This window comes from Sus scrofa, chromosome 3 (genome assembly GCF_000003025.6).
Source record: "Sus scrofa isolate TJ Tabasco breed Duroc chromosome 3, Sscrofa11.1, whole genome shotgun sequence".
NCBI lineage: Eukaryota > Metazoa > Chordata > Mammalia > Artiodactyla > Suidae > Sus > Sus scrofa.
In genome coordinates, this window is record NC_010445.4 from 103,585,408 (window position 1) to 103,601,789 (window position 16,382).

The window sequence follows — 16,382 nt, forward strand, 5'->3', positions numbered from 1 at the left end:
GATTCATTTTCCTAAAGGGAGCATACCTTTTAAACTCATGGTATTCATAGCATGGTAATTCAAATAACTACATGTTGGCTGTTAAGGTTTGCAATTGTAAAAACTGTCTTTGATTAAATCTTGATTTTTTTTTTTTTTTTTTTCTAAAGAATACCTATCACATAAATCTCATTAATCAGACTCTGATGGAATCCAGGAAAGAGCATGCAGTTCTGGGTTGCTGAGCCACCAGTGAGAGTTAATACAAACAAAAAGAATCTTACCATGTAGCCTGTTCATTATACTGTTTTTGGCCTATGAGTAAATGCACGTTTCCCTAGTGTAATGTGATTTGTACATAGAAAGAATATAGTTTATAAAGTGACTTTGCCAAAGTTGCCAGACATGTGGAACAAAATTTTTTTCAGAAATTGTAGTATTGATGGAAAAGTGTTGAGTCGCTTCTAGTGACTGCCCTGAAAAAAACACCTCCCACCAAACAAAAATACCCCACCCAAACATTCCCTAAATCAAAACATTTATGAATATACAACCCTGGAAAGTTTCCCTTAAAATATTAGGGAAATGGACTTCCTATCGTGGCTCAGTTGTAACGAACCCGATTACCCGACTAGTATCCATGAGGACGCGGCTTTGATCCCTGGCTCCGCTCAGTGGGTTAAGGATCTGGCATTGCTGTGGCTGTGGCACAGGCCAGCAGCTGTAGCTCCAATTTGACCCCTAGCCTGGGAACTTCCATATGCTGTGGATGAGGCCCTAAAAAGACAAAATAAATAAATAATAAAAATTACATAAAATATTAGGGACAGTATTTTGTATCTCATATTTTAAAAATTGCACTCTTCAAATTGCCCTATTATGCAAGTATGATTAAATAAAATGCTTAGTTAAAAAGTCATGGCAAGGTTGGTAATTTCTGCCTATCTGCTTTTAGGGATTACATGTAAATCCTCCATTTATTCATGTTAACACCTCACTGAGGAAAATAAATACATCCCTGGAGGCATTGAAAGGCTTCTTTTTGTAATTCCCGTATAAAGAGGGTTAGAGTGGATTCATTGTGTAATTTTACATGGCATTTATATTGAGAAATGGATTTGAGAAGGCAACATTTAGGTCTTATTTGAACATTTGTTAGTCTTGAAATAGATTCATAGGAACAGTAAATTTTCTTTCATAATATTTGGACTTATGAAGTTGCTTCTTAAGTCCTGATCTGCAATTTGGGTCAAAACCTTTAATCAGGCTGGTAATGGGCATCACTAGACTTGTGATACTAGTTCCCTCCATCTTTCTGAAGCCTAAAATGATGGCAAAAGACCATCCCATTTGTGACATAAGGATCCTGAAACCTATGATTCTGAAAATAGTGGTTAGTAGCTCAAAAGAGCTTTAAACTGAAATGACCATTAGCCTAAACAGATTCCAAGTTTCTGCCTTCCCCAGACCTTTTATAGAACATGAGGTTTTGGGAAAGCCTGATCTCAAAGAGTTAGCTATCATCAGTACTACCAATTTCTAAAAATTGGTGCCCTTTTTACAGATATCATGCATTACTTGTTTTCTAATAACATTGGTCACTTTTTTCTTTCTACTTTAGATATCTGTTTTATTGGCAGGACTTGGACTTTTTCCTTAAGCACGGAATAGCTTCCTTCCATTTTTCCTTAAGCATGCTTCACTGAAACAAAACATCAATTGGTATGTGTTAGAACACTTTATCCATAATTGCTAGCTTGTTCTATTTGGTCCAGAGATACGATAATGAAATATTTGAGTGTGAATAGAGCAGAATTCAACTCTGTTAGGTGTTCATTTTGGGGACATGTTTTGTTTCAAACATTTGCTGTAGTGAAGAGAAAATTAGTGGGCTTAGGGATGCTTCTTATAAATATTAAAATACTGAGTATCTTAAAAAAGTGAAATGTCATCTTGATTTGTTTCAGTTATTAAGGTAATGTGTTCCATGTTGGATAAGGTACAACTATTCATTTGGATAATATTTGCAGAGTGTCTTTCTCATGCTGGAAACTGTTGCAGATACAGTGGGGAATACAACAGACAAGGCCTGTGGCCTCTTGGAGCTTATGCTCTAATAAGGCAGATAGGCACTAAACCAAAGAATGAATAGACAGCGTGATGTCAAGTAGTAGTAAATGCCACCAAGAAAATGAAGGGCTGGTTAAGGTGACCAATAGTGATGCTGTAGGGAGCTACTTTCCGTAGGGTGGTCACTTTGCCACTGCCCCTCCTGATTGCCCTCCAATTCTGTTTGGAAGGGAGGTTGGAAGAGTTGATCTTCTTTTTGGGAAATGAGACTCAATGGACATCTCCTTTACCCTACTCAAATCTAGAGAAACAGAGGGGTGGGGAGTAGAGACTGGAATGGTTGCAGGGCACTGTCTGTTAATTGGTGATCTGTATGCATTTATTTGAACTGATTGTGCTGTTTTGGGCCTTGGTGCATCTGTATATGCCACTGTCTCTTTCTGGGGTGACCTTCCTTTCCTATTTCCATTGTCCACTTGGGAGATTTTTTTTTTTTTTTGAACTCTTCAAAATCATGATCAAGCATCATATTCCTTTCTTAGAACTTTTCTCGATGACTCTTCCTCCAGTGCAGAATTGACAACTCTCTCCTTCTTCTGGGGTTAGTATTATTCCTCTTAATTTTTTCTGTGAGTACTCAGACCATATTGCAAATTTTTGTTTTCATGTCTGTTTCTGTAATGGTTCCCTAAGGATAGAAAATGTAACTTTATTTTCATGGTACTTCTAGGTCCCATATTAGGTACTCAATAAATTTCTAATAAATATACAAACCTGTATTTTTACTTTGGATCTTTCTGCCAGGTGCCAAACCCAGGGAAGCTGAACAGCATATTGATGGTGAACTTTGGGTTAAGATCTGTGTTTGAATCCTGATTCTGCCACAGCTACATACCCTTTGAGGGATTAAACACAATAATGTATGTAAGACTAGCATCTATCCTGAACAAAGGCTAGTTGTATGCCTAACTATTTACTAGACATTCCTCCCTGAATATCTTGTGGGTATCTGAAATTTATCTTATCAGGCTAAAGTTACCATTTTCTTAAAGATGAATTTGTTTCTAACACATTTCTTTTGGTTAGTGAAACTAATCCTCTCATTCACCAAAACCAGTGCAGTTTCTAGGTCAAAGAATATGCAGTTTTAAACAACCGTTTTTTTCAAATTGTCCTACATAAGTGTAACCCAGGAACAGCATAAATGGGTGGCCATTTCTCCAAACCTCCAATTTATGATGGATGTTATTAGCTTTCTCATAATACTGATCTGATAGGCAAATAGTGGTTCCATCTACTGACTGTTTGGATTCTTTTTTGAGTTGCCTATTATGTCACATTTGAGATTTATTTATAAAGGTGCACATGCTTTTGATGTCCTAGTACCATACTCTACTGTAATCATTGGCTTAAGTCACTCCTTAGAAAGAGTGCAGCCTTCCCAAAGGCTCATTCATGTTGTTTCCCCAGCACCTCACCTAATTTTTCACTTAATGCATGTTTATTGAATTGAAACTTCACTGTAAAGGAGATGGAATCCCAGAGGATTTGGATTTGTGGTATTTGAATTATTGTTCTATCAGGGATTTTTTTTGGGGGGGCAGTCTTCTGTTTATGTCAGATAGATCGACAGGCCATTGAATTTCAGTGGCAGTTCGCATGAATACAAGAACAGCTATCTTTAAATTGGTAATTTAATGTAGTAGTGGTTGTCTTTACAACCTCAGATAACTCCAGATGACGACCATTACTAAATTAAATTACCTGACTAATATGATACGTTAGTAGGCTTGTAAGAATGAAAATGGACATACTTCCTCCTTGAGAATCCAATGTTTGTAAATTAAAAGTCATATAGGAAGCTTGCTTATTTGAAGTTAAGGATTGAGAAGATGGGAATCTATAGTATCTTTTCTGGTGGCTGTATTACACTGAACTTTCAAGAGAGAGTTCTAGTGTGTTGCTGTCACCACCAGCAAAAAGTATAATTGCTTCAATCTAACCTGAAGAGGTTAATTCTGAAAACGTTTGGGATATTAGCAATCAGTGACTCCATTTTAAAGAGAGTCATATTATACTAATTTCTTGCTTTTAGTGGTTGGAGAGAAACTGCTTAAGAACTGGGGGCAGCTAGGGCTTGAACAATAGATAGTCTTTCTTGTATATATTTTTCTTGGACAGATGCATAGGTTCATCTGTCTTGATGACTCACTGAGTTCATATTATGACTAATAGTCAACTGTTTTCCCTTTTACATGCAAAAATGCCTCAGTAGTAGTTTTTCATTTAATCTTGACTAAAACTGACTGTAAGGGAAGAGAAATGTATTTTATTTAGACAGCTACTATTAGATTGTCCTGAAGTTGTTCTAATTTATGCTAGCAGTAAGCCTAGAAGGAATTGTTCTGGCATAACTACTTGAATTTGGTGCTTTTTAAAATAACATGGACTGGAGTTCCTGTCGTGGCACAGTGGAAACGAATCAGACTAGGAACCATGAGGTTGCGGGTTCGATCCCTGGCCTCAGTCAGTGGGTTAAGGATCCAGCGTTGCTTTGAGCTGTGGTGTAGGTCGCAGATGTGGCTCGGATCTGACACTGCTATGGCTCTGGCATAGGCTGCCAGTTGTAGCTTCAATTCGACCCCTAACCTGGGAACCTCATATGCTTGCAGGTGTGGCCCTAAAAAAAGAAAAAAATAAAATAAAATAAAATAAAATAACATGGACCTGGCTTCTTGTTGTTGTTTCTTTTCAATTTGGAATTTTAAAATTTCATATTTGCTCAGTTGATTTAGCCCAGGGATTGGCAAGGCAAATTACTGCTTGAGGGCCTAATCAACCCTCTGCTGGTTTTATAAATAAGGTTTTATTAGAACATCCATGTCATTTCATTTACATGTGGTCTGTAACTGCTTTGGTTATAGGACAGAGTTTACTGGGACAGAGTTGAATAGTTGTGGCAGATACTGTGAGGCCCACAAACCTAAAATATTTACTCTCTAGCCCTTTATGGAAAGTGCCAACCCCCAATGTAGACTAAACTTGATAAAATTGAAAGTTAGAAGAAAAAAGGTATAAACTCCCATTTAAGTGAATTTTATAGATAAAAGGATCATTATATTATGAGTTTTGTAGATAAAAGGATCATTATATTGTGACTACAATTTATTATAAACATACCCTTGTTTTTTCCTAAGAGTGTTGAGTTATTTCTTTCCTCAGGGCCCCACCAGCAGCCTGAGTTGTACCTGCAGAAGGTGATGCCATCCATCTCCAAGCGACTTGCCACAGGCATCCTGCCTACCGACAGACCTTTGTGCTGTGTGTGTCAGATTCTCAGTAGCTAAGTGATGAGAGCCAGCAGGTAGACCAGTTGTCTCCAGATTGGGGGACTAATGAAAAAAAAATGAAAACGTCAGTAGTCCTGTTGCACTGTAATTATATACACTGATAAAAGGTAGTTTAAAGAAGGTAGAGAAGAGGAAAAGGGGCTGCTTCCTCTCCTTTTCTAAGTAGTAGTAGTTGAGAGGATATAAAGTCTGCCCTAAACACATACTGAAATGTAAATATTAACACATTTGCAGCAATAATTTGTTGGTGATATTTTATAGTATGACTGTATTTCTTTATTATAAAGAGAATTCCTCGGAGTTCCTGTTGTGGTTCAGTGTAATGAACCCCACTAGTATCCATGAGGACATGGGTTTCATCTCCAACCCAGTTCAGAGGGTTAAGGATCCAGCGTTGCCATGAGCTTAGTCACGGATGCAGCGTGGATCTGGTGTGGCTGTGGTGTAGGCTGGCAGCTGCAGCTCCAGTTCAGCCCCTAGCAGGGGAACTTCCATATGCTCCAGGTGCAGCCCCCCGGCCTCCAAAAGGCATTCGTAAAACTTAGTGTTAGGCCTAAAATGGAAAGTCATTGTAGGGTGGAGAGAAACTTAGTCATATATTGTTAAATCATGCCTATGAACTATTTTAGATGTAGAACATTTATTTTATGAAAGGTAGTATTGCCTAGAGAAATATGTTATCACCAGTTTTTAATATTTTATCATTATCTACTGTTTGTTTTCTGCACTGGTTTCTTGTGTTAGACTGTAATAGTGAGTGTTCATGACTTAGCAGTTATTTTATTTTTTATTTTTTTTTTGTCTTTTTGCCATTTCTTGGGCCGATCCTGCGGCATATGGAGGTTCCCAGGCTAGGGGTCGAATCGGAGCTGTAGCTGCCAGCCTACACCAGAGCCACAGCAATGCGGGATCCGAGCCATGTCCGCAACCTAAACCACAGCTCACGGCAACGCCGAAACCTTGACCACTGAGCAAGGGCAGGGATCGAACCTGCAACCTCATGGTTCCTAGTCGGATTCATTGACCACTGAGCCACAACAGGAACTCCTTAGCAGTTATTATAGTAAAAATCAGGAGTCTATTCTTGACTCCTTTATGTCTTAAAGAGGTTTGTTAATTGTTTGTTAGTATAACACAAATTCATATAAAGCCATATATGCCAGGAAATTGTAATCTTATATACTGAGAGTATCCATAAGTATCAGGAAAGAATTTGTAAAATTGCCAGGGTGAATTATTTCACTGTAGTTTTAGTAGCCTTGAAAATTTTTACCAATAATTAATAACCATATTAAGATTAAAATTTAGAAGTTCATGTCTTGGGTCAGCGGAAATGAATCTGACTAATATCCATGAGCATGCAAGTTCGATCCCTGGCCTTGCTCAGTGGGTCAAGGACCCGGAGTTGCTGTGAGCTGTGGTGTAGGTGGCAGATGTGGCTCGGATCTGGCATTGCTGTGGCTGTGGTGTAGGCCAGCCGCTACAACTCCAGTTTGACCCTCTAGCCTGGGAACCTCCATATGCTGAGACTGTGGCCTTAAGGAGACAAAAAAAAAAAAAAAAAAAAAAAAGATTAAAAATTTAAAAGTCTTCAGATACAAAAAATTAAGCTGATGCTATTCCATTTAACTCTTAACTTTGAAAATTTCATATTACATTTTTCTGCTCTGAGAGTGAACTTATAAAATAGTTTAATATTTAATACATGTCAAATATTTATCTTTGTAGCTCATATTTTCTGACTTGGATATTTTTAAAAAATATTTCAGGTCAAATTTGCATTTATAACTGCCTTATAATTCACTATAAAATTAATTGATTTAAAGAAGTGTCAAAATAAGCAAGATCAATTTTTAGTCTTAAGTAAAAGCTTAATAATTTGAATGTTTTTACTCTTTTTTACACGTAATTTACTTTCAGTTCTGTGCTTTTCTCATGTTTTGTATTTTGATTACTTTTAGAGTTTTAATTAAAAATTATAACTACTATTCTATAAATTAATATTGGAAAATAGTGTCACACTATTAGAAATGATGTGAATTATAAAGAGCAATATGTTTAAATTTCACTTTCTTTTGGGCCTCTTGATTATAAAGAATATTAATGGAATCAGAGAGCATAGATTAGACTAAGAGTCAGAAGTAGATGAAAAGCATTTCCTAATTGCTTTTCCCAACCTTTTTTCTTTCTGATATTGAGCTTTGATATTTTAAAAGATTTTCTGGCTAGTTAGAGATTTGTGTGACTGGGTGTGGATGAGGCCTCAGCTGCCTTTCACTTAAGAAAAGTTGATGGCTAGAATACTCTGAATTTCCTGACCTCTGGGTTACTTTGGCTTTTCCCTGCCTTGGATTCTGCTTTCTGTGAAATTAGTTAATCTAGTCAATCTACTGTGCAAAGAATGAGTTGGTATGATTAGGACTTTGGAAAAGAATGAACAAACCAACAACTGCTGTATCTGATTTGTGTTGCTTCTCAGTTTATGGTATCTTTAGCTCTTTGCTTTTCATTGTTCAGAAAGACCTTGAATTACCTGAAAGTGTTACTTGTTTTCCATTCAAGTCTTCTGGCTGATTTCTACATTCAGTGGCAGACAGTGGTGTCTTGTCTTTGTGTTGTCTTCAGTCTTTTAAACTAGAGCCTATAATCAAGGCGGTTATTGCTCAGTTGCCATTTTATTTCTAGGAGGAAACTTGAAATACTGTTTACTCTTCAGGAGAAAAATAGAAAAGTATGGTTACTTCTCTTTGGGAGTCATGTCACAAATGTTCTAGCCTTTTGAAAGGAATACAGCTCAGACTTTTTTTGAACAGGTATATTTGCTGAACACTTTGCTAAGTGTTTCCTTGGATATTTCCTTTAATCCTCACAACAACCCCATTAGAGTCAATATTATTATTACTGCCATTTCATTAATGGGTAAACAAAAGCTCAGTGGAGGCCTCAGTTCACAGAGCCAGTGTGCCTTGGAGCGGAGAGGTACAGCGCTGTCCAGAGCAGGTACAGGGAGCCCGTGGCTCTGAGTCCTCCATCTCTGAGCTGTGTAGCCACGTTGTGCGTGGATGGGCATGGGGTCCTGGCTCATTTCTGGCCTCTTGCAGATTTTTACAGATTTTCTTTTAATCTTCTATATCTTGTTTACACTTTGTTGCTCCTGGTTTTGTCTGGGAAAAGATTCCAGAAAGTGACCGATTTTGCGACTGTAATACCTACTCACGTCAGGGAAGGAAATGATCATGAGTGTTCTCAGTACGAACCACGGGACCGAGGCCCTGAACTCAGTAACCCCCTTCTCCCGTCCTTGCACGTTACTTTGGCACTTTGTCAGTGGCGAGGGGAACAATAACATGAATACTAAGACGCTTAATCATTTTCCTGCTTATAAATGGGCTCCATCAAAAATGCTATTCTGACAACGGCTTTTTATGGAGCTGTTAACTGCTTCATAAAGATGCAGTGGATAAATTACCAAATAATTTTAGACTCACAGAATCTTCATGAGCTCTTGGCCCTGAATTCAAACATTTGGATCCTTTCCTTCAAGTCTAGAAATGATGCATTACATGGAGGCAGGATTGGGCTTTGTGACATATGTCTTGCAGTTGTTTGTTTTAATTAAACTGCAGCAGCCCTTTATGGAATGTCCTTCATTTCATGGAGGACTCGTTACCGCGAGACTTAACCTCTGTCAGTGCTTTCACATGGCTCTGGCACTTTCACCTTGAGAAATGGTCAACAAAGAAATGCCTCTCTTCTTCCCTCTTTCCATTTCTCTTTCTCCTTCCCTCCTCTCCATCCCTCTACGCTCTCTCTCCCTACTTACAAAATTTAAGCATAAAGTCTTCCCTCTGGCCCAGTTAGATACCATAAGCACCTCATAACAACTGCATCTGCTCTCAAGGATTTAAATGCAGTGTTTCTAAATGAGGTGACGTTGACTAAAAAGTAAATTTAATCTGCCTCTGAGGTTTTATCTTTTTCAAATTCATTTTGCCTCCCAAGAGGGGGTATTGTTTTTGGAATTTACAGGGCAGTTGTGAAGCAGAATCTGTTGTGTCCTCTGCAGAACTCTTTTCCTGTTCCTTCCTGGTCTAGCTGGTAGTCTATCTGTTCCGTGATCCCTCTCTAATTCATTGATCTTCTTTTTGCTACTCTTTTTGCTTACTCCCCTAAGATAATAAATCTCATTTTGATTTCCCAGATTAGGTTCTTCAGTGGACTCTTCCAGAACTCTGCCATTTACTCCTTTGAAATAACCTTATATCTCTTCATGTCATCTTTCTTCTCTTCATCCTCAGATCATTTTTGCCTTTTGGCTCTTTTAAAAAAGTTTCTCTCCTGCAAGAAGTTGAGAGGGCTCTTGATATGGTTATCTCAGACACTAAGACTGGTCTTAGGTGTGTTACAGCGTCAGCTTAGGAGACGTGTATGAATGCCTGCCGTGACACGGGCACTGTGCAGGTCGCTGGGATGGTGAGACTAAGATCTAGTCTGTCTCTTCAAAATGTAGTCCTGTCCACAGAAAAATAAGGGAGCCATGGGAGTAGACAACTCTGAATGTAACATTTGGCGGGGCAGTTCAGTTATTCTAGAACACTTAACATCATAGCCTATGTGACCTTTTAGTCCTATACTATTCTATGTGCACACACACGTGTGTGTGTGTGTGTGCTTGTGCACATACGAGTGCATATGTAAGTATGGTTTCGATTTGCCGCCTTACAAAAATAACAGATCTTCTTGGTCAAGTTAACTTACAGATGCATAAAATTTACAAATAAGACCTTTAAAAAAGACATCATTTAATCATCTGTTTCACAGGTGAGGAAACAGGTCTCTGGGAGATTAGGGACTGCTATCATGTCACACAGTTAGTAGTACAGCTGGGAGAGAACCCACATTTCCGACTTCTAGTCCAACGTTTTTCTATGTAAGTTGACTTTTGAACAATTTTCTGGATTCCAAATGCTTTTGGCTAAAGCGTCATTTCTGGCTCCATGAAAAAAAAATCTGTAAGTATTTCACGGGTAGGGGAAGAAATTGGTGAAGAATTTTACAGTTGAAGCCAGTGCCTGTCAATCAGGTGCCTCCTGCGTGCTGAGGATAGGCTGTGCTTTGTGGGCAGACACAACGGGCATCTGACCTTAATTTTCTCCCTGAAGATTTTGAGATGGAGTTGAATTTATGAAAAATTAACCTCAACCCAAGTTTTTTCTTCCTGTGTTGTTTTTCTTTAGGTCTTGGCCTCTACTCCACCCGCCTTCCATTTGAAAAATATCTTTTCTTCCAGTTTTATTTCAGAGATAATTGCTATATCCTTGTGTGAGTTGAAGGTGTACAGCATGAGGATTTGATTTACATAAACAGTGAAATGATTATCACAGTAGGATCAGCAAACATTATCTTCTCATGTAAATACAATAAAAAGAAGAGGAAAAAAAGTTCTCCCTGTGATGAGAACCCCTAGGATTTATTCTTATATGTGTCAGTGTACGTTGCCATGTTTTACGTTATATCGTTAGACCTTATTTATCTCGTAGGTTTATACCTGTTAACTACTTTCCTCCAGTTCCCCCTCCACTTCTGGTAACCACAAGTCTGATCTCTTTTTCTTTGAGTTTAGGTTTTTATTTTATTTTTTAAAGATGCCACATAGAGGTGAGATCATGTAGTATTTGTTGTTCTCTCTCTGATTTATTTCACTTTGCATCATTGGCAAATTGAAAAACTTGGATCTTTTCATTTGGTACTCTTAGGCAAGCACATATTGATCTCTCATTATGAGCCAGCATGGGGGTCAAGGATGCAGAGTAAAGCCTAGTCTCCAGGAGCATGCTGCCTGTGGGCTGGGGATCTATGGCAAACTATCCAGTGTGCAGGCAGTGATTTTCAACCGGGCCAGTGTGCCCCCGAGGAGACATTAGGCAATGTCCGGAAGAGTTTGTCATTGTCACAAATTGGAGGGGTGGAGGTCAGTGTCACCAGCATCATGCTGAGCAGAGACCCAGAATGCTGTTCAGCATTCTACAATTCACAGGACTGCCCCCACAACAAAAACTGCATATCTGACCCCCATGGTGGTAGAGTCAGGGTTGAGAAACCTAGGGATAGGGTGAGAATTGGTGTATTCAAGACAGCTGCCATGCTTGTAGTGTTTTCTATGCCTGGTGCTGTCCTGTGGTTGAGGTGTGTGTACATTACTGTCAGTCCTAGGTTGGGTAGGGCATCTGAATTGAATCCTGGGACAGATGGAGCAGAGTGCATAGTGTAGGCACCCTCTTGATGGTGACAGGGACATCTTAGGAACTTGAGGTTGTTCATTATGGCTGGAAGTTGAGGGAGGAAGTAAGTCAAGAAGAAGAGGGTGTGGAGTAGCCAAGTGAAGCCAGAGGATGGAGGGCTTTGTGTGCTGTGCTGTGGAATTTGGTCTTGAAAGGCTGTAGGAAGCCAAGGAGAGGTTTTAAGTGGCTTGTTGCATGTTCAGATTTGTCTCTTGAAGGGAAGCTTCAGTGTTTCAAGGAGAACTAATTGGAAGGAGACAGCTAGAGATAAGGAGTTGATTTGGAGGCTGTTGCTGTCATCGGTAAGAAATGAGCCAAGAGGGACTTGCCAATGTGGCTCAGCAGGTTAAGAACCCGACGTAGTGTCTCTGAGGATGCCAGTTCAGTCCCTCACCTGGCTCAGTGGGTTAAGGATCTGGCATTGCTGCAAGCTGCGGTGTAGGTCATAGATGTGGCTCAGATTCCATGTCGCATGGTTGTGATGTAGGCTGGAAGCTACAGCTCTGATTGGACCCATAGCACCATAAAAAGAAAAGTGAAAAGAAAAAAAAAAAAGCGAAAGGAGTGATGGCTATGGGAAAAGGGTTGAGTTTCAGAGATATTAAGGGGATTGACTCTATTGGTTGGGGCCCTAGGGAAGGAAGGAGCCAGGGCTGGGTCACTGATTTCTGCCTCCAGCCAGCATAGGTAGAACCCACGTACTCCCTTCCTCAAAGGAGATATGCAAGTCTCTTCCACAGTAACTGCATCCAGACAGCATCTTTGAGGGGGTGCCTGTCCTTTCCATCAGCTCTGGATGATGGAGCCCCTTGTGGTACAAAGGGTTAGCTTCCATTCTGGCACATCCTGCACACAAAGATGGAGTGAGAACAGGGCTGCTGCAGTAAAACCCCTTATTGGAAGGAGGGGACAATGGAAATACTCAGTAGCTACTGTTTCACATCCTTCTGGAGGAGAGAAGCAGAACCCCTGCACACTGGCCATAGAGTAAAATCCTTGGTTGGCCAGTTTGGCTGCTTTTGGTTTTGCTCTGAGAGGATCTCTTGTCTATTGTCCTTTGTAGCTCATCTTGGTGGGTGTATAATCTATGTTTCAGCTCAGATATCACCTCCTAGAAGTTTTTTCTGACTTCCTGGTATAAAGTAGGCATGCAGTTTTTAATTGTTGAGGCTAGGGGCAGGGTATGCATTATCTGCAGTTATCTATCGCCTCCTAGGAGAAGTTTTTTCTGACCTCCTGGTATAAAGTAGGCATGCAGTTTTTAATTGTTGAGGCTAGGGGCAGGGTATGCATTATCTGCAGTTATCTAGTTCCCTTACTCGCTTTACTTTTCCTGCTCCTTCTAGGCTGGAAGGTCACGAGGAGGGGAGGGGCCTTGGCTGATGTATTCACTTTGAATCCTTGATCCCTGGAATCATACGTGGCTTAGAATATTTTTTGAAAGAATGAGCAAATGAAGGAGAGAAGTATAGAATGTTGAAGGAGAAACAGGCTTTTAATTAAAAATTTTTTTTTGGTGTGGGAGAGGAAGATGAATTCAGTTTGGATATGATGAGTTTTAAGTACAGATGTTCAATAGGCCATTATACATACAAGTGAAGCTCACGAGGGACATTATACTAAAGGTAGCTAATGTTTCCTGAGCCTTCCTTTTTGCTGAGCTCTGTTCATAGCATTTTGCTGCTCTTAGTAAAGTAGAGCTGGAGATCTACAGAGGCAGAAGTTGAAATGATGGAGTGGGAAGATTCAGAGTGTACATGAGAAAAAAAATAGGGACACAATCTCAGGGAAACACCAGTATATAAGAGGTGAATAAAGGAAGAGGCACCTCTCAGGAGAAGCAGTCAAGAGCCAGGGGTTCTGGGAGAGCATGGCATCTAGGCATCCAGGGAGGTGGTCCAGGAGGAGAGCTTACCGGATGTCTCAGAGGGAGCCAAAAAGTGTCTGCAGACCTCAGCACCAAAGAAACGGTGGTAGGAAGAGCTGTTTCTGGAAACCTGGAGAAAGAGATAGGTTGAGGGTTTGAGAATTTAAAACTGACAATGTGGGAAAGAGCAGCAGAGGGAGACTTTGAACTTGGAGTGAAGGGAGAAAATTGTTACTGTGTGATTCCTGGGGAGGTTGGAGTTGATGACAACTGGAGCCTTGGGGGTGCAATGCTCAGCCACATCTTAGAGTTGGTTTCTTTGTATTTCCCATGAATCTTCTGATTTTTTTCTTGTTCTGTTGTTTTCCCAGTAGAACCTTACTGACTGCCACATTGCCTACCTGATCAGGACACAGTTGGGCTTGCTGGGCCTGGCTGCTGACTCAGTTACCATCAGCCGCAAGGGCAAAGGTTCTTCAGGGAGTTCCTTTTATTCTTTCTCCAGGATCAACTTTTAGTTTTGGAGTTCCTGTCGTGGCTCAGTGGTTAAAGAATCCGACTAGGAACCATGAGGTTTCGAGTTCGATCCCTGGCCTCTCTCAGTGGGTTAAGGATCCGGCATTGCTGTGAGCTGTGGTGTAAGTCGCAGACGCGGCTTGGATCCCACGTTGCTGTGGCTCTGGCGTAGGCTGGTGGCTATGGCTCCGATTCAACCCCTAGCCTGGGAACCTCCATATGCTGCGGGAGGGCCCAAGAAATGGCAAAAAGACAAAAAAACAAAAACAAAAACAAAAAAAAACTTTTAGTTTTGTATTTTCCTGAGTAACTGTGGCTTCACATGATTATGTGATCATTTGTTTCCACTAAGCCTGGTTGCCTGAAAGCCATCTTTTACACATAGGCTATTGGCAGTTGAAATAGCTCAGAAATATCCACAATGGACATTTAATAAAGAAATTTAGGAATTCCCTGGTGGCTCAGCAGGCTAAGGATCTGGCATTGTCACAGTTGTGGCTCTGATTTGATCCCTGGCCCTGGAACTTCTGCATGCCATGGGTGTGGCCAAAAAAGAAAAAGAAATTTAATTACATATATATAGCTTAAGAATTAAAAAATCTGCATAAACTACCCCTACCCTTCCCCAAGGGATGGGAAGTAAAGGTTTTTAGAATATATTTTTAGAATATACAATTCAAATATGAAGTATTACCATAGTTTTCTAACACATGGATTCTAAAATGTTTCATCTGCTTGAGATGTTCTGAATTTATATCTAGCTTTAACATGCCTGTATATAAGTGAAGTTAATATAGAAAATTATTTTCCTCTTTGTTGCTTTTGAAAGGAAGTGTATTTGATATACATAATTTCCTTTTAAAAAGAGCTGACTTGTTTATTTGAAAAGTTTCCCATAAGTTTTATTGCAGATGCTAGAACCTAAGAAGTCATTTCTTTTGATAATCCATTTAAAAATGTGAACACATTATATGAACACATTATATGATATCATGTGAAAAATCTACAAACATGGTTATCTGTAAGTTTTCTTTTAAAACTAACCTGCTTTAGATCCTTCTGTATAGCCCTGGGAACTATATCTAGTCACTTATGATGGAGCATGATAATGTGAGAAAAAAGATGTTTATATGTATGTGTGACTGTGTCACCTGGCAATATAGTAGAAAATTGCAGAGCACTGTAAATCAACTATAATAGAAACAATAAAAATCATTACCAAAACAAAACAAAACTAACATGTTTCATCAAAAGTGAGAGTTACTTACAGCAAAGTATAGCATGTTTAGTGGGGGCATATTGACCAGATATTTGATTCTTGCTGAAAGAAATGGAATGCAGATCTGGGAGGGCCCAGGAGGGGAAGAATGATGGTTCAGGAGGACTGGTATAGTTGTCCAAGCTCCCACAAAATGGTAAAATTTGATACTTGGATTTTCAGTAACACCATTGTGTATGTGAGTGATAGAGGCATTTAACTCCTTCAAAGATGAAACCTTTTGATGTTTCTCAGCTTTTTATTTTGTGTTCTTCTTAATACTCTTAAATTTATCAAAGACTCCAAAGAGCTTTTGTTTATATGGATTATATTTTACAGTATTAGAAATTAAAATGAATTTTAACATATTAACCCATTTAAAAGTACCGATAAGAAATTCATTAATGCTTATATAAGTAGTTTATTGTTTGTATGAGAAATAACTATGTAAAAGATTGTGGAAAATGGCATTGCTAGACACTTTTGTCAATCTCATTAATTTCTGACTTAATCACAGACAGCTCGATTCTCAAATCTGCTTCTGCGTCCCGTCTGTCATCTGAAATAATGCAGCTCAAGTCATGGGAGAATGAGAGTGGAAAAGACAAACTGTGTCTAAGTATTTCTAAGAAAGTAATTTTGAGCTCGTGGACCCCAGAGTGGGTTTCAGAGACTTCCTGGGAGCAGGGTGGGAGTGGGTGTGGGGGGTCCCTGGACCATATTCTGAGAATCACTGGGCTAAACTGCATTTCTTGAGGGAAGAGACCATTGCCTTGGTTTCCTTTTTTTTGTTCCTTAGGGCCTGGGAAAGTATTCTTTATGTTGACTCCTCAAATGTATCTACTGATTCAACTCACCCCTGTAAAATTCCAGGGGAAGGAACCATCCGGTGAATCAAGACTGAATTTCCTTCTCAAAAATGCCTTTCCCCTTAATTAGTCATGCTGTAAGAGGATCCATCCAAGGCCTTTGACTCAGCAGCCACAGAGGTGCCACTGGACTCTTCACTGTCTGCTGACATTGTAGACTGGTTACAAATCAAGATGAGCAGTGTAGGAAAA

The 16,382-nt window shown here is 39.5% G+C and overlaps 1 protein-coding gene across 5 annotated transcripts in view; it reads left to right on the top strand.

The window, feature by feature from the left end:
• The window catches only part of FEZ2 (fasciculation and elongation protein zeta 2), a 46,642-nt gene that overhangs the window by 19,194 nt on the left and 11,066 nt on the right, over positions 1 to 16,382 (top strand). Inside the window, exons 6-8 of one of the 5 annotated variants that reach the window (XR_002342783.1) lie at positions 2,592 to 2,650; positions 2,854 to 2,969; positions 5,272 to 5,413. The exons of 2 other annotated variants lie outside the window; for them this stretch is intronic. Coding sequence is in view for 2 of the 3 variants with exons in the window: in XM_021087642.1 (XP_020943301.1) it covers positions 1,601 to 1,639 (39 nt within the window). In the remaining variant the exon portion in view is untranslated. Of the gene's footprint in view, positions 1 to 1,600; positions 2,572 to 2,591; positions 5,414 to 16,382 lie in introns of those variants that run through there. 2 more of the 5 variants (XM_021087643.1, XM_021087642.1) reach the window with 2 other exon arrangements.